The sequence below is a fragment of the Acanthopagrus latus genome, chromosome 18, assembly GCF_904848185.1.
Source record: "Acanthopagrus latus isolate v.2019 chromosome 18, fAcaLat1.1, whole genome shotgun sequence".
Taxonomy (NCBI): Eukaryota; Metazoa; Chordata; class Actinopteri; order Spariformes; family Sparidae; genus Acanthopagrus; species Acanthopagrus latus.
This window is the reverse complement of record NC_051056.1, coordinates 6,528,389-6,548,293: the sequence shown is the minus strand read 5'-3', so window position 1 is coordinate 6,548,293 and position 19,905 is coordinate 6,528,389. Positions and strand designations below refer to the sequence as shown.

Genomic DNA, 19,905 nt, shown 5'->3' with positions numbered 1-19,905 from the left:
TTCGCCTCGGCTTACAGATTGATGCTTGTAATAAACTTGCCTTTTAAAATGCAACCATCAAGTTCCCTTCCCGACTCTATCTCAAATAGTTCAAACACATAGTTTTCAAAAGGCACAGGGTTGCAGAAGGGCTTTAAAATTCACTAAATTCACTACTACACTAGTTAAATGATAGTTTATACATTAAGTTTTAGCAGGACATATTCCACTATGAATTTTATATTTGTATGTTTACATATGTATGTATGTATATATTCATAAATTACAATTAAATAACGAAGCCTATGCTGAATTATTTGCTAAAGATTAACAGAGACGAGGTGGGATCAGAAACAATCAGACTTCTTTCCACTCCTTCTTTGAGCATGTAATTGATATTGCCTCTTTTCTTATGCAATATCACTTTGTTGGTTTGTTTATGACCTTTAAACTGTACATATTGGAAATAAAGATTTAAATCAATTAATCAATCTCCCTCTGATTACACACTTGTCATCGCTGGAGTGGACGTTGTTTAGAAGAAGACAACACAATTGTAATTGGCAATATGTGCTCCGCAAGTGTTTGGAGAGGAGGGAATAAGTCTTGGAGTTTAACACAGTAAATCTTATTTGAGCTCTGAATAATAAATCATCCGTCTTTGCCACTACATCTTAGCCTTTTTTTATCATCAGGGGTGCATAAACTACAGGTTATGAACTTATTTTTAAAATGCAAAAATGTAAAATTATTATCAGTATCAGATTTAAGGTAATTATCTGTTATCGGCATCAGCTGAAAGAATCCATACCCTGCAACCCTAATATTAAGCCTTTCAGATCAATCATTATCCAAGCCCCTAACCCTAACCCTAACTAATCTCATCATTATCTACTGTGATACTGTTTGCCAGCATTCAATGCTCCAGATGTGCAGAGATCCATTGCTGATGTGTCAGCACTAATGCCACCGGCTGATACTGATGTAATGTCAGTTAAAATAACAGGTCTGCAGCCATTCTTTGTATTTTCTTAGGATGTTGTGCAGATAGACATGATTATCATAATCATCAACATCATTACTTTAATAAGATTCGTCACATATCTTGCTCGTTAAATTCAATTTTACAGTAAGTTGCACACAGTGTAGTTTGTAAGGTAGGACTTTCATTTTGAAAGGTCGAACCGGAAGTGCTACTCGAAGTTCTGCCTAGCTAGCTAGTGTCGTTGCTTCAGCAACAGCTGCTAAATTAGCTATTTTTGTGCTTCTGTCAACATCGACACATCGGCAACTATCTGTTGGATGGTGACCGGCGCTGGGACTTGGCTCAAACGAAGGCAGGCAACTTTAAACTAAACGTGCAGCCACGGTTATCTGCTAGTTAAAATTCTCAACCTCGCCCACTAGCATAGCGAACTGTTAACCTTGATCTGCTAACAGCCTGTGCAGTGCAGCCGCTAACTCAGCCAGGTTAGCTGCACATAGCCTCATTACCAGTACAACTGAAGTGATGCAACAAAGGTACGTTGTCGTCTAACGTATAATTGAGTTCAAATCTTTATTACGGGTTTATTGAGGATGTTAGCAGGACAACAGCAGTGCCAGTAGCGTTAGCCGAGTTATGTTATCCAACTTCCGCTTTCCTCCTAATGGTCTCTGTATTCGTGTATTTGGCTAAGAAGATATCAAAAACATGATTTGAATGTAGAGTAGGTTTTTGCATGATTCAGACAGGCCTTGGTAGGATGCTTTGCGTCTCTGTAGGATGTAAACAACTGATGTGTCACTGTTGGCAGCTACTTACATCAACTCTGCTTAGGTGGCTCTAACCACCATGTCTTGTGACCTGCAAGTTGTTACCCACTGCCTGTCAACGATGCGAGTTTTGTATTGTCATTCCTCAATGACGTCCGCGCACGAAATTAGTATTATGTAAAGAAATTATTTTTAGTCTACTTTAACGTAAAAATGAAGCTTTTGTCCCCAAATGTTTTAGAAAATAGAAACAATGTTAAATATGGTTAAACATATCAGTGCGTTATTGCGAATTTAAGATCCATGGTAACCTGATAACACCAGGCAAATCAAAAGGAATATTTATTCTTCATGTATTTCTGTTACAGAGATGTTTCTCTCTTTCGCAGGTATAGCCATTGTTGAACCCTCACAATGGCAGGTTCCCAGTGGGAGCTTCCTCCAGAGCTATGTTGTCGGCCCATGGCCTTTGTGGCTTTAACAGGTCTGGATGTGGTGTATAATGCTGTGCACCGGGCCATTTGGGATGCCTTCTGTGCCAACCGGCGCGCTGACAGAGTTCCTATCTCTTTCAAAGTCCTCCCAGGAGACCATGAGTACCCCAAATGTCGCACTAAGGTAAGTAGTGGATAGAGAGGTCTAGAAACAAAGACAATAGAACATCCCAACAAACTGAACCTATGGCATGGAACATTACTGCCTCAGTGCTAAGATGTGGGACATCTCTAAAACAAAATAATTATGAGGTCGATGACCGTGTCTCTTAACAATCAATCTTCTCTGTCTGCCTATCCAGCGAACGTCCTATGAGTGGTACATCCCTAAAGGCATCCTGAAAACAGGTTGGATGAATAAACATCTGAACTTAGTGCCAGCTCTGGTTGTTCTTTTCTATGAACTGGACTGGGACGACACACAGTGGAAAGAGAAACAATCCGAATGTGCAACTAAAGTGGAGATTGTCAGGTAGGTGTACATTTAATTTGTCTTCTGAAAAGGTTTGATGACTAACAGTGAGATAAAGAAGATGTACAGTGTTTTGTTTTGTCAGGCTTGATTGCTACATTTTACTATATTCATCATAGTGTTCTACACACAGACGACTGTTTTCATTTCTGCTGATTGTTTTTTTTTCTGCTGGTTTTTTTTCTTGATCTCTTGACTTTGAGAGGAAGATTAAGAGGCTATCTTCTAGATAAAATCACCTTAAATGAGAAATTGTGGAAAGTTGAAATGCAGAAAATAATCAGATATAGGACAAAGCTTTTACTTTTAATAAATAAATACTTGTTGTACAAGTGCAACACGTTTATCTCTCAGAGCCACGATTCATCAATACAGCTGCCTCTTGACATTTATTAGTCGTGATAAATAGCGTGAGTTGTATTTCAGTCTGTCGTTGTCCAGAGTCCAGGATCAGTGCTGGAAGTGGCTGACCGAGAGATGTTGGCTATTTACTGCCCATCTAGGTTAACAAGACACACAGACAGACTGGAGAGAGAATAAGTGCAAGCTAGCACATCAACTTAACGTTATTGTAGAGACCACAAGTTTACCTGACAGCTTTTCCTGTAAGTCTTTGTTTGGTTACATGAGTCTCGTTAAGTGATGGGAAAAACTAGATGCTATTGTGAAGTACAGCAATGTAACAAATGTTTAGCAAGAACAACATAAAATGCCTAGCTGTCCCAAAGCCCAGACTTGAAACCAAAGGTGACCAAGCTTTTGTAGTTGTGCCTCCCAACCTCTGGAATGATCTCCCCTTATTCTTTAAAAATGTGAATAAGTCAGTTGTTAGTCTCAAGAAGCTACTAAAAACTCAGCTGTTTCATAAGCACTTTGTCCTGTATTTGCCTTCTGTGTACTTGTTTTCACTGTTTGTGTGCTAGATATCTGTGCTGCCTTAAAGGGATATTCCGGTGTAAGTTTAATCCATGGTCTAACACACCGGGACACACTTCCTGTTGTGTTGAAGCCTGACGACTCGATTACTGAGTGCAGTAACTGCTTTTTGACAGTGGTTTCTTGTTCGAGGCATAGACTGCAATGTATTGTTATAGTGTGGTCTTTTTCTGAGGTTGCTAAAACTATGTAAGCTAGCGGTCTGCAAACATGATCTCTCGAGGAGGGTCTTACTCAATGACACGGTGTGTTAAACCCCGGATTAAATTTACACCGGAATATCCCTTTTAATGTGTAGTTTTTAGTCTCTATCTGGGTGAGCCACGTTTGTGAATAGAGTAGAGTGAATTCACAGAGAGCAAGTGGGCATGTCGACGATGTGTAATCCTCCCTGTTAGTGCTGGTTTAATACACACTCAATCGTCAGCCGGGCAGCCGAAAATGGCGTTAAAACTGCAAATAATTTCTGCAAAATAACTGAGTATTTTGACACTCGGCCTCTTGTCCTTCCATTTGGCCCCCTCATGCCGTTGCTGGACCCAGATCCTAAATGCTGCAGCTTTCTTTCCACTATGGAATCATCATGAATATGAATATGAAGTTGCTTCATACACTTTTCTGCTTGCCCGCATATTAGCCTTTTTTCCACACTTTCATTGATGTTGCAGATACATCCAAATGCATGCAAGCAAATGTGACAGATATCCTGATCTGAATCTTTGGATATTGCCCAGAGTTCATATCTGAAAGGGGCTTATACTATGTCATGCAACTCTGCAAGAAAACTGGTTGTAGCATCATAAAAAGTGTTTACTGTTCCATTTTTCCAAACCTTGTTCAAGTATTCACTAAATTTCAAGGACAGAATTATTATTTCAGCGGTAAAAGCATTTCTGACAGCTGTCATACTTGGAAAAAACAACAAAAGAACTGGGAACCATGTATCTAACTGACTGTATCCTGCAGAGTAGCTCTGGACACCCTTCACAGAAACATACGTGCAGAAAATTTAATCTGAAATCATCTGTGTTGTGTTTGTTTGTGTTTAGGACCAGTCTTCAGGGCAGGAACACCAAGGTGGCTGTGGTTCTTATCCAGAAGAAAACTCCTCTACCTCCAGGTATACAGCGCTGCTGAATCATGTTAGGTCATGCACATTCACATGTACATCTACTTTTCCAGTTTCTTTAAACTAATAAAACATATCTTGTTGTTTGTACAGGAGAGGACCTGGTTGCATCAGAGAGAGCAGCAGCTCTTTGTAACGCCTGTGATCTCTCTGGCAAGAGTCTCTTTGTACTGCCACACACAGACCACTTAGTGGGCTACATTATAAGGTAGTTACCAATTCACTAATGCTATATAGATACACATTTTTACATACATTACTGCTTAAAACTGTTGGACCACTTGGAAATTTCCTTATTTTTTTAAAAAAACAAAAGCAGTTTTTTGCTTTCAGTGGTGTTAGTGAGGGATGGGGAACCATGTCTTTCACTCCAGGAATTTGAACCGCTGACCCTTTGGTCACAAGTTTGCTTCTCTAACCTGTAGGCCCTAAATGACACATTGTGTCTATGTAGTAAAGAAAAGCTAATTGTTTGATTGAAGAAAACCCTTGTGCAATAATTTTAGCACAGCTAAACACAGTTGTGCTGATTAAAGAAGCAATCAATTTGGCCTTCCTTAGGCTAGTTGAGTAACTGAAGCTGAAGATTCCTTTAAAAGAACCGTGCAAACTGGATCTACCTAGAACTGAAAGAGAAATGGAAGGCCTCAATGTACAGCAGAAGATGAACAAAGCCTCTAGTTTGAGAGGTTTCAACATCACCAGTGAAGAGGAGACTCTAGGCAGAGTAGGCAGAGTGGCAAAGAAAAAGCCTTAACTGAGACATAAAAACAAAAATTAAGATGGGCAAATCTTCGTTTGAGGGGTTTGGATCACAGCTGTTGTGGGAGCAGCTTGACCATATTGTACATAGTGCCCTTCAAACCAGTTCAACCTGCGGGAGGAACTTCAGGAAGCATGGAGTGAAATTTCTTCAGAGGACCTCAACAAACTGACCGCTAGAATGCCAAATTTGCTGAAAGAGGAAGATTATTTGATGAAAACAAAATTTGAAGGACGGAAGTATTATTTTAAGTAAAAATCATTGTGTCTAACTTTGTCAATGTCTTGACGAAATTTCTTTTTATTTGGTAACTCAATGACCCCACTGTTATGAGAAATACACTGTACAGAATAAATGCCATGTTCAAGGCCATTCCACGAGCCCTATTATAATTCACCTACTTGAATGACATAACTTTCTATGATAAATTCATTATTGAGCCATACTTAATGTATGTTTTTTTGTGACAAAGTAGTATCTGTTCCAGTCATTCCATCAAAGAAAAATGAGAATTGTTTTGATGTATTGGAATTGAAGACTGCCAAGATATATGTGCTCGGTATAAGTGTACGCAAACTTTTGATAAGACTGTAAATCTAAATGAAGGTTGTGTTTTGATTATAAATAGTTTAATTTTGATAAGTGCATAAGAGTGAAATACATTGTATTGTGTTGACCACCTCTTTCAGCTTTCATTAATTAATATTCAGCTTTGCAGACGTTTGCAGCATTGATATATATGCATATGGTATACCTTGAAATCTCTTGCACTCATTGGGTGTTAATTCAATTATATCCTTCCCTGTATCACTGAAGGTTGGAGAATGCTTTCTATGAACATGCTCAGACGTACTACTATACTGAGATACGTCGAGTCAAATCACATAAGGAGTTCCTCAACAAGACAACACATCAGGTAGGCACACATACTATAGTGTAAGTATATCCATAGAGCTAATAATAATGAGTGATAAAGCTGCTTGGTATGAAAGGTTGGACACTGGTTGTAATGTATTATGTTATACCTCCTCCTTACACTAATCTCTTCTTCATCTCTTCTGCACCTTCTGATTGTGTTCCCAGCTGCTGTTTGTGAGACACCAGTTTAAAATTGCGTTCTTCAGTGAGCTGAAACAGGACACCCAGAATGCTCTCAAGTAAGTCTGAGCCTGTACATTCTGAATGGATCAGAATCTCCGTTAGGACTTTTATGAGACTGAATATGAAACAGCAGTAGTGTGTTTCCATCAACAAAATAAAATAAAGAAAAGATACAATGTTTTTAATAGGAAATTAGAAAGTCTTTAAAACTGTTTCCATCACCGCATATTCTCTCCTGACGTTGCCAGCAAACATGTTTCTGTGTGGCAGCTTGACATTATTTGTCGTGGATATTTTGTCATTAATGCAGAAAGAGGAGTGGGTCCACTGTGAACACAAGTAACATCTCTTACATGTTGTACACTTAATGTCTCTCCACAACTGTGTCCTGGTCTGAAATCCAGATTCTGTTGTTTATGCTGCTTCACTGGCAGAGTTTTCACAAGTTTCTTTGCTGTGCTGCCGTATCAGATGCTTCAGTAAATAACGTATTGTCTTTTTGTGGTTTAAAGCATTTTGCTGCTTTGAAACATACCATACTGTTCGTTCTGTCTTTGACTGAGACAAACTCAAAATAATGACAATACCTACAGCTGTTATAGCATACCCATCCCCTCATCCTCCATCATTCACTCTCATGGATGGCATGACTCCAAGGGCAACTGGAAGAAGGTTCTTTGGACTATTGAGACCAAAATTGAGCCTCTTGGCCATCAGACTAGACGCTATATTTGGCAGAGACCAAAAGCTGCACATCACTAAAAACTCACCATCCCCTCTGTGAAGCATGACGGTTGCAGCATCATGCTGTGGGGAAGCTTCTTAGCAGCAGGCCCTGGAAGCCCTGTAAAGGTAGAGTGCAAAATGAATGCAGCAAAATCCAGGGAAATCCTGGAGGACAACCTGATTCAGACTGCAAGAGAACTACGACTGGGGATAAGATTTATTTTCCAGCAAGACAATGACACAAAGCATACAGCGAAAGCTACACAGAAATTGCTTAAAGAGAGCAAGGTGAATGTTCTGGAGTTGCTGAGTCCAGACCTCAGTCCAATAAGGAATTTGTGATTGGACTTGAAAAGGGCTGTTTGTGTCCAATCCCCATGCAGCCTGACAAAGCTTGAGCAGTTCTGCAAAAAGGGATGGTGTAAAATTTGCGGTGTGCAAGCCTGACTGAGACCTATTCTTGTCAAAACCAAACTTCCGTTGAATTGAGCATGATTCCATCTATAAAAGCAATTAAAAACATCCAAAGGGGTGTTAATTTTTGTATAGGCACTTTATACCTCTGTGTTGTCCTCCTCCTCTTATTGAGTAAGTCTGTTTGTGTTTATAGGTACTACAGAACTGCATACAGTCTTGTTCATGAGCTCAGAGCCCATGAGACCAACATGTTGGAGATCAAAACTATGGCTGGCTTCATCAACTATAAGGTACAGTTCTGTTTCTTTATGGTTCTGGGGTGGAAATCTTCTTTAGATCAACACTGTGGTTGGACAAACTTTCTCAAACACTAATGGATGTATTGTTTCAGTAGGAGAGAACAAGTGGCAGCTGTACTAGTCAGGCATTTGCTAATCAGTCTTGAAAATAAGCTTCAGCTCCAAAGAGAGACAGATGGAAGTAGGGTAGTATCTGAATCAGAGTTTTGAGTTGATTAAGATTTTTTTTTTCTTGCCTACGTTTATGAGAAATTATATGTATAATTCTTTATACACTACTTCATTCAGTTATAGTTCATCACCACACCAATCCTCTAACAGCCTACATGTCATCATCTGTGTTGGGAAACGATCAGATTTCCACATAGTCATAAAGATAAAAAGTGTGCATCATATTCATCATACTAGAAATGGACAATAATTTGACCACTTAGTTATTACTATATAAATTGTTGGTTTTAGTCTACACTGTCTGATTTCAGTTCATTATGGACTTCCATGCCTCATAGCTTCGAAGAAAACTTGTAGACTTTTGGGCTAATGCTTTGTATCATCTATGTTTAAAAGGCCTAAATTAGATGGAAGTTTGCAGTTACTAACCTTTTTCCACCTTTCATGTCCCTCTGCTCTGTCTCCCTTTGTCTCTTGATGTGTCTCTCCTTTTTTTTGTCTTTAGATCTGTCGGCTGTGCTTCCAGCATAACACTCCTCTGGATGCTATAGCTCAGTTCAGGAAGCACATTGACCTGTGTAAGAAGAAGATCGGCAGTGCTGAACTGGCCTTTGAGCACGCCGCATGGATGTCTAAACAGTGAGATACAACTGTATATGAATACAATGAAAATCAATTTACTTGGCTGCATGACTGAAAACAACAATGATAAGTACAGTTGATAAACCTGATCTTTCTAACAATCAAGCAGGAGTCATGCAATATTTTTAAGGTTGCCAGGCATGTTCTGTTGACACAATAGAGAGAATTAAGACCTGTTATTAAAATCTGACCTGTGTTATCCAATCACAAGAGTACAAGAGACAAGAGACCCTCTAACCTAACTAACCCTTGATGCCAGTCAGTTCACACCTGTCACCGACATTAACATGTGTCTCGAGCGACCACTTGTGATCAGACACTTACTTCCTTTCTCAGCATTCAAATAAACATACAACACTGAAACAAATGGATACAATCTTGATTACACAAATAAAGACACTTTTTCACGTGTATTATTTGCAAAATTAACCAGAAGACCAAAATAGTTAACACTATGGTTCACAAAGTTGGTTAACTTTCTCCTCTACTGATCAGGCAAACTGTAAGGGAGTCCGTGGATATTGCGATAACTATTTGTAAAGAAAACTGACTTGTATATCTGCTGTTTAATTCCCATATGTCATGATCTTAAACCCAAAATTATTCCATTGATCTTTGCTCCTTAAAGGTTCCAGTCCTTTGGTGAGCTGTTTGATGAAGCCATAAAGTTGGGTCTGACTGCCATCCAGACCCAGAACCCTGGTTTCTACTACCAGCAAGCTGCTTGTTACAGCCAGGACAGGAAACAGCAGGCACAACAGCTTTGTCAGGTGATAATACTACAACTCTTGGTGCCAGGTTATACTAGAAAAGAAGGGTTTGATACGATGTGTTGTCAGACCTAATGGGAATTCCTAAAGACTTTAATCCGAACAGCCACATTTAGAGATAGAGTCTAGAGCCAGCCACCAGAGAGCGGGAGGAGACATGAAACAGTTTATCTTACTGCTAGCGCTACTGCTCCAAATAATACCTTGAATGCTGATAGTAGTTTTCTGTTGTCATACAAATCTGCTGCTATGTCTTTACTTTATTGTAAAATGTTAACATGTAACTTATTTACCACCGTTCACCTGACTCGATGACCATTTTGGTCATGAAGCTTCTCTGTATTTACTCAGCCACAAATGACCAGTTGGTTAAATTTTTTGGGTTGGTTGTTCCAGGGTGGAGCGAGTCATCCATCCACCGAACCATCTGACACCCAGAGTGGAGGACTGGACTTCTATGGCCAGAGACTCTGGAGACAAGGACACCAGAGTATGTTCAGTTTGTGTGATGTCCACTTAAAGTGTTAAAGAAGATATTCTTGTCCATCTGACAGGATTATAGAGAATATGAAATAGGATTTATGTATTATTGTATTTCCAGGTATTGATCCTCCAGATGCAGAGAAGGAGAAGACGGGGATTCTGGCCCTGCAGATTAAAGAGAGGGATGTACCACATTCTGTAAGAATACACACACACACACACACACACACACACACACACACACACACACACACACACACACAGATTACACAGCTGTGGCCATATTTGTTTCTTCATCGCTTCCATGTTTAGCAGTTTATGCACCGCTGATGCTTTCAATGTAACATTACACCATGCATTCTTCATTTAACACTGCTGGTGGGCTGTTTTATATTTTCTGTTTATTTTAACAGCCATGCATGAGAAAAAATAAATAAATCCATGCCGTTCCTCAGTTCAGGGAAAGGACTGCTATTCTTTAGAATCTGAGGTCCAGTATCATTCTGATCAGGCAACGTGACAAATATACCTTATTATCGTTAACATCAAAACATTTCAAATTAATTGACTTATTGAACAAATCATTAAATTAATCAATAAAAAATAATCCATATGTGCAGCCATACATTTAAATCCGCCATTACTCAACTTGCTACTTACTATGTGTATTCAATTAATATGTAACATCTACAAAGGATCGCAGTACAATTCTTAACAATATTTACAATTCTGATGAATGAGTTGTTTGAAGCAAATGGCTTTACACACATCAGAAAGCTGCTCTTCATGCTGCTGTCACTTACCTCACAATCTAAACCCCCTATAGCTACTGCTAGGTTGTATTGTACTGCCATATTAAGACATGTCTGTCTGTCTTTGCCCCAACAGGAGCTGATAATAGCACTTCTCAGTAACGCTGTTGCCCAGTTTAAGAAGTATAAGTGCCCTCGAATGAAAAGTCACCTCAGTGAGTATAATTGTTCTTTCTTGTGGCTTCCTGTGCTTTTAGAGCAACAAGAAGAATTTATTTCTGGTGTGTAATGTTAAGGAGAGCTAACAGAGCTAACTTGGGAGTAGCGAGGTCCTGTTTCTGCATTATGTGATATCGGATCAGTACAAAGACTCAAGTCCTTGCAGATACCAATACCTGCATTTTCGGCAGTGTCAGCATAATTTTCAATACTGGTATCGGAATTGGAACAACTCTAATTCACATACAGCCTTTACATTGCTGCTAAAATGCCAGTCTTCCCTTGCATTGGAATAGGGCTTGCGTGTTTCGGCTGTGGCTTATACACTGGATGTTGATGTCTGTGCTCATTAGGCAGACATTTTTAATACTTTGGGGAACTGTGTAGGATATGAAAATGGTTGACCATATGTTGGCATATGGTCAACCATTTTCACAGCATCCTTTTTCAAGCATTTTATTTTTTCATCAAGGAACTCCTTTTGTTGCCCCCTGTTGTGTTTAAGCTTCTCCCTCTAAGTATTTATGTCATTCTCTGTCTCTGTCATAGTGGTGCAGATGGGAGAAGAGTACTACCATGCTAAAGACTACACCAAAGCCCTAAAGTAAGTCAAAATACATTCTGGGCTAGTAAAGGACTCCACTCCTTGACTTTCGTGTACATGCTCAGAAAAGTCATGGGAGTCTCACCTGAAAGTGATTCTGCAAATGAAAACTTTTAGACTATAAGACGCGCATGCTTAATGTTTCCTTAATGTCAGTTTATTAGTGAGTGACCTGAGTATTGTGTGTGTGTGTGTGTTTTATATGTTATCAGGCTGTTGGACTATGTGATGTGTGACTATCGCACAGAGCGGTGGTGGGGCCTCCTGACAGCCATATTGACCACAGCTCTGCGTTGTGCTTATCTAATGGCCAGTGTTAAAGACTACATCATATACTGCATGGAGCTGCTGGGCAGAGGTAAGCAAAAGGTTATACTAAAAAGTTAACATTGTCAACTTTTTATTTGACTTCCAACTGATACTTGTGACAATTTGATAAGATTCCCCAACTGATGCCACAGGTGTAGATTAATTTATATTACTATTCCTCCTTAGAATTGTGTTGTCCCCTGAGGCCCAAGCAAGTATGACATTGTGTTGAGGTAATATGGCTGAAAGGTGAGGTAATGGTGCCGCCTCTTATCTTTCAGCTTCAACCTTGAAGGAGGAACAAAAGTCGAGGATTGAGAAGAATCTCATCAGAGTCCTGATGGTGAGCAGAGAGCTGGTTGAATACTGGCAACCAAAAAATTTCAGCTTTTCTTTTCTTCTGTATTCACCAAAGATGTTTGTTTTCCTGTCTTACACTTGAAAGGGAAAATATGATAAGTGAGGAGACCAAAATAAAATAACATTAACAACATCTCCTGAAATATTTCTGAAATGTGTCTCTCAATAAGGCTGAACTCTTCAGCTTTTGCATTTTTGAATATGGCAAACTTACTATTGTGTTTAACACACTGTCAAACTCAGTTAAACAAATTCTGTGCAGATAAAATTATTTTATTACGATGACAGTTCAAAATGTATGGCCGCATCAAAGCACTAAGACAGCGTGATGTCAGAATATTACTGTCTGTAGGGAGGACATAATTTATATGCATGGAATGTAGCCTTCATGTGACAGGGTAGCAATAATGGTACTAAAGAAAAGATTATCTGGTGGTTCGAAGTGCTGTATCATAGGTGGGGTGGATATCCTAACTCTTTTTATTGAAGTGTCATGGATGACTCCTTATGTCACATGTCCTCTGTGAAATAAGTCACACATCAAGGTGAAGCCACACTTTGACCAACAAATAAACCAGGTCACACACAAGCAAATATATTTTTTAGGTAATTCACATGCATTTCATTTGTCTTTGTTCTTTCAGAATGAGGTTCCTGATGCTGAGCCTGAGTGTGATTCATCATCTATCAGTACAGCCAGGTCACTGTGGAGTGACCGCATGTCTTTGGCAGGATCCAAGGAGCTGACTATAGAAGTGCAGGACTATATCCCATTCAGTTAGTAAACACTCGCTCAGTCAAAGGAACCATATTGTTAGGTTTAATAGATATAATGTAATATATATTATTGTCATAAAAGTTACAAACATGGATCATTTCTCCTCCTAAAATACTACTTTTTAAAGCTTCAAGCATGAGGCTGATAATTTACCTCTTAAGCAGTATTCAGTGAAACATACATGACTGTTTAAATTTAAATCGTATCATAATTATTGTTATTTCCACGAGGATGTTTCCACTCTGACCTCTACTTTCTGACTCCAGTCCAGTGTAAGGCTAGGTTCCAGTCTCCCAGTTTCCATGTAGACCAGCCGATCCAACTCCAGGTTTTCCTCAGAGCTGATTGTCCTCATCCTGTATCGTTCAACAAGCTGGCTGTCAGCCTCAGTAACCAGGTAAAATAAATAAAACACATGATAATTCTCCAGTATCAGCCATAGTGACTGGTTCTAGTACTACAGGAAAGTACTGTGTTTCCCCTAGGATGGCGTTATAGTAGCTGTGACACAAAATGATTTGCACAGTTCAACATCCAGCCTATGTGATATGACAAACAAACTACCCTGTTATTTATTGTGTGACCCCTATCAGCCATTAGGTGACTATTTACGTCCACCGGGTGTGACTAGCTAGTTGTTGGTTATTCTTGAATTATTAATTCTTAACTCTCCTTTTCTGTATAATTAACTTGCATCACTATGGTGTTGTATTATTACACAGGGCTGATTTACTGGAATTTAATGACATTTTCACTGAAAAAAATAACTTAACTTTTTGACAATCTTTAATTAATTTTGTCTAAATAATTAGTAGTATCTCTAAGGGAATCTTTCAGTGCATGTGGAATGCCTTCTGTCTTTACAGCAACATGGATCAACCAAATGTTGTTTATTTCAGGTAAGTTTTTACTTGCATTTTCACAATACAGGACTGAGTTTGCGGTCATGTTACTGTGTGTCACTCTGAAGTTGCAGGACCTTTTTTTCACCTTCTGCGAGAATGATGGTCCTGATTCCATGTTCAGCATTGCTTGCTTCAGTGTTGACATTTAGCCAATGCTTGTTGTTATAAACATTAAGCTGACATTCAGATAAGCATAAAGTTCCTTGCTTATACGCTTAATGCTTCTCTAGTATTAAGGGAATAAAGCCAGCAGTGAAGAAAAAATACAACTTAAGTTTCTAAAGCCATACGATGGAGTCCTCTCCGTTTGTATACTGACAAGTGTGAGATAATATAACGTTAGTTCACAGTGTTGTAAGAAAGCGTCCTTTCTTTCTGCTTACATGCTTTTACTCACACGTGTGTTAATTGAACTGTAACTAAATGAAGCATCAGTTGCACAAAATAATAATGGCTAACTGAAAGATAAAACGTAGCCCTCTCCACTCTTCCCTCACCTCTCCTCCCCTTTCTTCCTCCTCTCCTCTCCTAAAATAAAAATCAAAATTCTGCTCGACAAATATATGGGAAACACTGTAGTATTAATGAAAAGAATTACAACCAAGCAGCAAATGTTACAACTGTTGTGTTCTATGTTATAGAGCTAGCATTTATATTCTAAAAGTGTGGTTTTGAGGGTGTTAACAAATGAGAGTAGCAGCAGTTTCAGTGAGAGCTGGAGGACTACTGTTGGAAAATTTGTATTAATTGCACCTGACTTGACACAAATCTCCCAACCAGTCCTCGGACCAAACCTTTAAACCAGATTTTATCTCTTTCTGGAAATGACTAAACTATTATGTGTTTGTGTGTTTTTTGTTTGTGCTTCTAGGAGTACAACCAGTGGTGTGTGGTGGAATCTTCAGATCAAAGGAATATGAGCCTTTTGCCAGGAAAAACCAAAATGTACAACTTCAGCTTCGTAGCAAAAACTGAAGATGTTGGCAAGAAGATTGAGGTGGGGTGTGTGTCTGTATGTGCATGTGTAAAAGAGAGATAGAATGACTGTCACTGACTGTGTGTGCTGCTGGATATGCTCATTTAGATGACAGGTGTTGAACTGATGCTGGGCAGTGAAGGCCGCTGTGTATTTGTGAGCTGGAGAGGGGCGGGTGGAGATGCAGCCTCCGCCCATGAAGCCTTGCAGGCTGGCAGGTCATCACGTCAATGGGGGCGCTGCATGGAGGCACGTCAGGAGCCGGACTGGGACAGCCTGAGCATGCAGCACAGCACAATGTAATTATTTCAGAAACAACACCATCCTAGTGGTTCTAGAAAAGCTCTGACATTATCTGTCAGTGTCTTCAGTATTAGATATTATTCACACTGCATCAACATAAAACTTTTGTTTTGTTGTACAGGATCATCTCCAGAGTCCCAAAGATCTCTGTTCAGCTGGGCCACCAGCCTCCTGCACTCAACAATGAAATGTACTGCATCAACCTCACTATCCAATCACAGGAGCAGGGCATTGCAACGGATGTCAAACTGACAGCTGGCCTCAAACCAGGTACAATGATGTCAATGTAACCACAACTACCTGAGTTATATTTCTGTTTGTGTCCAGATTAAACACCTGAGATACAACACTTTAATTTGTGAGCTTTAGCTGTTGTTAGGTCTATTTACTTTTATTTTGTACAGAGTCAGACTAGCTGTTTACTTTGGTTCAGTCTTTGTGCTAGACTTGGTAGGTATGTGGTATGTGGTATGTGGTAGGTGTGATTCCAGCTCTGTACTTAAAAGACATGAGAGTGAATTCATCTTTTTGCAAGAAAAATGAAAACACTATTATATTAAAGTCTTCTATCTGGGAAAGCATATAATAAGGCTTCAGTTAGAATCATCTAGAATGGACAACTGCTGCTATTTCAAATCTATGATAAACAAAAGTGTGTAGTTAATAAGGGTTTTGTGTTTGTCCTGATTGGTCTGTTCAGGCCAAGATGCCAATCTAAGCCAGACCACACATGTGACACTGGATGGCTCAAAGGTGTGTGATGATGCTGCACCTGCCCTGCTCCCTGATGTCCCTCTAGGAGATCTAAAACCAGGAGAAAAGGTAAACACGGACTGGAAAAAGGTGTTTTAAATTTCCATTGAAAAATTGATGTAAAACATATTTCTGCATTGGAACTTTTAAAAATACTCACCTGCCATTTTCAGCTTCCCTACTGTGAAAAGTATTAATACCGGTATCTCTGTGTGTGTGTGTGTGTGTGTGTGTGTGTGTGTGTGTTTGTCTGTAGTTGGAGAAATGTGTATATGTGAAATGTGTGTCAACTGGTCCGAGGGTCTTCCTGTTCCATGTGGCCTATAGCATTGATACCACAGTGGAAGGACGACAGATTGTCTGCAAATGTCATAAGGTAAAGATCCACTCTGCCCTGCAGACACTGCTAACAATTAGCCATCTGTGTGTGTATGTCAGGCTTTTTAACATGGACGGCCAAAACTAAAACTTGATACTGGACCACGGGCCTAAGGGTAGCACCTGTTGTGCTGTATTAAGATGCTAAGTGGTACTATATAGAAGCATATAGAGGCAAATGGAAAAAATAGGTGCCTATTTAAAGCCTCACAAAATATATGATTGTTAATTTATTTTTTGAAAAGCTGGCCGAGTCAAACCCTACAGAATGTCAACTACTGCCACAGGCCCCGGTCTGGGCAGCCCTGGACTGTGTTAAGGAGTTCCTGTTTTTAATCTGGTTGACTCCTCTCTTGTTCTGTTGTCTTCCAGGACGAGACCGTTACCATTGAGACAGTGGTCCCATTTGAGGTGTCTGTCAAGTTTTTGTCCACCAAGGTCTGTAATTGCTGGTTTACAGAGTTAGCTTTGAACTCATTATGGCTGGTGAGAGTTTAGGAAGGGGTAATATCTTCATTATCTGCATTTATAGTTTGAGCCATTGGACCGGTTAGTGGTGGACATACCCTTCCTGTTGATGACAGACATCCTCTCCTCGTCTCCCTGGCCTCTTCTGCTGGACTCATCCTCTCTGCAGTTGCTTACTATGACCAGCAACACACCACAGCTTCAGTCACAGCTGCAGGAAGGTACCTGGCTAGTTTCTACTGTCATTTTAAGATGTACTGAAAAGTACATGATTTGATAATACTGACTGTCTATTATCCAGTAAGCAGTTAATACATAAGTAAATCCTTTGATACATTTACAGGAAACTAGTTTATGTCCAGCTGCCCCCCAGCAGGCCACTAGCTTCATTTTCAGCTAGTCTCTGTCTAACTTCTGTAGGTCGAAAAATTTAAGTGCATTTTTTAAACATTTCCATTTTCACCAACCATCATACATTGCTAATTGTGTGAGTGCGAGACAAGGAGAGCTTGATTCTTAATTATGTGAATTGGTGAAAATGTCTATAGTTGAATGATGTACTGTAAAATGTTGACAATTTGGGGGGGTAACTTCAAAGAAATTTCAATTCACCATGAAATTTCCTGACCTGTACAATTTTTTTTGTTTCATTTATTATCTGTCTGTCTGCGTGTGTCTATGTCATCAGTGGTTCTCCAGACAGGCGAATGTGCCAGTGAGTGTTTCTGTCTCCGGTGTCCATCACAGGCCAACAGCAATAGCACTGTAGCTACTGGACAGTACCTGATATCATGGAGGAGGTATGTACATACACACAAACTCATACTGCTAAGTGGTCACTGGGTTTGAACCAGCTTGCAAAGCTCTTAACTCTGTTTTACAGACAGTCGTCCAGTGCAGACAGTCCTCTGATCCAAACTACAGTCACTCTACCTCATGTCATCCTGGAGTCTGTCCCGCTTTACATCCATGCTGGTTAGTCAATTAAATACACACCTCACATGCACTGTGCGAATTATAACACATGGCACTTTGTGGAAATGTCTCTGAAGGTACGATTGTGACTTTGCACGTATTTGAATTACTTCCTTTTCTTTCAAGGCTTTATTTCCTGATGAATTTGACCTCTGTCAGCTGTGTTATATGTTTATATGTCTTTGTTTCGTTGTAGAGTTACCATCATTCGGACGAGTCAGAGAGTCTCTTTCAGTTCGTTACCATATAGAGAACAGAACAGCTTTGGTGCAGGAGGTGGAGATGGCTGTTGAACCCTCTGATGCCTTCATGTTCTCTGGACTCAAACAGGTATCACTTTGCTCATTTTTAAATCTTGCAAGTTGAGTTGTTACAGTTCTCTCCTCACAAAATCAGTTAAGTATTCAGCCTTAACTTTGAAAATAAATGCTCGCTAGCAGTTCCCTGTAGGTAAACATTTCCACCATCATCTTCTTACAAAAAGGATTTCATAATTTCAGAAAGAGCTCTTTCTCCACAGGAATAGGTTTTGTATTTGCTAAAACAAGCAAACCAGACAGGCAAACAGTCAATACAATTTTGATGTTGTTATTGAATGCTGGCAATTTATGTGGTTGTATGCTGTATATGTATGTATGTCTGTTTTATGGTTAAAATGTATGTGTGTTTGCATATGTGTGTGCAGGTCCGTCTGCGTATCCTTCCTGGCTCTGAGCAGCAGATGCTGTATAACTATTACCCGCTGATGGCTGGTTACCAAACACTACCACAGCTCAACATTAGCCTGCCCCGCTGCCCAACCACCAACACACACACACTGAGACGCTTCCTGCCCCACCGCATCTTTGTCAAGGTAACAAAGTCTTGGAAATGTGTATTAACCTCTGAGTTAGCAGTCACTGGTGTCTGAGTGTGAAGATATTAAACATTCATAAGCATAATTTTCCTGTTCTTTCTCCTCAGCCTCAGGGTCGACAACTGGATGATGCCTCCATTGCTGCAGCATGAGGAGAACACTCAAACTGTTTACTGTAAATATGAAAACAAAGCAAAATTATGTAGGTTGTTTTAGATGTACGATTCCTTGTGGATGACATGATTAACACTATTTGTTCCACATTGTTGTATAAAAATGCAGCAGGAGAGGTATCTGTTGACCAAACATGAGAAGATATCTGTGTCCGGTGTTGCTGTTGAGAGTGAATGAGATAACAGGATGAGCATTAACAAACTGATACACTGATGCTCATTTAACAGTGAAAATCATAGATTAATCTGATGTGAACTATATGGATGTTTGGGTATAGTTTAATACATGAAAATCAAATGTGATGAAACTTTGATTAAATTGAAGTGATGTAAACTAGTTGTGTTGTGCATGTTATTCAAACACCGATGGCAATGTTTATGTATCCAATTCCCACTAGTAATGTAGTTAATACAGACATTTCACCCACAGGCCTTTGAATCCCAGAAATGTTAAAGCCACATTGCTGGGAACAAGAGCTGGGCACATGATACAAGCGCCTCAAAGCTAGGTTCAATCCTGTGCAGTAGTTGTCAGATGAAGAAAATCATGTGACTGATGACATCTGAAGCTTCAAACATCACTGGTCCTTCAGTAAGGGATGTATTAAGTTTGAGTTGTGAAGGGTTTGTGGCTTAACTATCCAAGAAATAATATATTTTACTATAAATACTGACAGCATTTTCACCAAAATAATAATGTAATAAAAGTAATGGACACATTTAATTAAAATCACGTCACTTGTACTATCGCTTTTGCAAGTCTCCAAATGTCATGATGTTACAGCGGCACAGGTTGCAGGTTGAAAAACGCAAAATGTACCAGTCAATGATTACACATTTTCTACTGTAAACTAAAGAGGAGCTACATTACACTGCCATGCAATTTTACTTGCACAGTGCTGTCATGTAAAAAGGCAACTAATTCAAACACATTCAAGTTGGTTTACAGGTTTTCTGGG

At 39.5% G+C, this 19,905-nt stretch overlaps 1 protein-coding gene across 2 annotated transcripts; it reads left to right on the top strand.

The window, feature by feature from the left end:
* The first annotated feature begins 1,152 nt into the window (after positions 1 to 1,152).
* trappc11 (trafficking protein particle complex 11) lies at positions 1,153 to 19,283 on the top strand. Of its 2 annotated transcripts, XM_037077798.1 has the most exons (31): positions 1,153 to 1,500; positions 2,124 to 2,352; positions 2,531 to 2,700; positions 4,686 to 4,756; positions 4,859 to 4,973; positions 6,345 to 6,444; positions 6,612 to 6,685; positions 7,966 to 8,062; positions 8,748 to 8,881; positions 9,513 to 9,654; positions 10,051 to 10,144; positions 10,256 to 10,335; positions 11,026 to 11,104; positions 11,658 to 11,712; positions 11,925 to 12,070; positions 12,303 to 12,364; positions 13,026 to 13,158; positions 13,426 to 13,556; positions 14,026 to 14,058; positions 14,936 to 15,061; positions 15,149 to 15,339; positions 15,465 to 15,613; positions 16,044 to 16,165; positions 16,353 to 16,472; positions 16,847 to 16,912; positions 17,007 to 17,163; positions 17,631 to 17,742; positions 17,826 to 17,917; positions 18,114 to 18,247; positions 18,603 to 18,770; positions 18,881 to 19,283. In XM_037077798.1, exons 2-31 carry the CDS (start codon positions 2,149 to 2,151, stop codon positions 18,923 to 18,925), a joined length of 3,402 nt encoding a protein of 1,133 aa, XP_036933693.1. In that variant the 5' UTR covers positions 1,153 to 1,500; positions 2,124 to 2,148; the 3' UTR covers positions 18,926 to 19,283. The 2 variants fall into 2 exon arrangements, with proteins under 2 accessions (XP_036933693.1, XP_036933694.1); XM_037077799.1 differs by lacking the exon at positions 14,026 to 14,058.
* The last annotated feature ends 622 nt before the right edge of the window (positions 19,284 to 19,905 follow it).

Coding starts and splice junctions, on each gene's coding strand:
- trappc11 (XM_037077798.1), top strand. CDS start 2,149: ATGGCAGGTTCCCAGTGGGAGCTTCCTCCAGAGCTATGTTGTCGGCCC. Junction 8,882..9,512: donor GCCGCATGGATGTCTAAACA/GTGAGATACAAC, acceptor TGCTCCTTAAAG/GTTCCAGTCCTTTGGTGAGC. Junction 15,614..16,043: donor GACAGCTGGCCTCAAACCAG/GTACAATGATGT, acceptor TGGTCTGTTCAG/GCCAAGATGCCAATCTAAGC.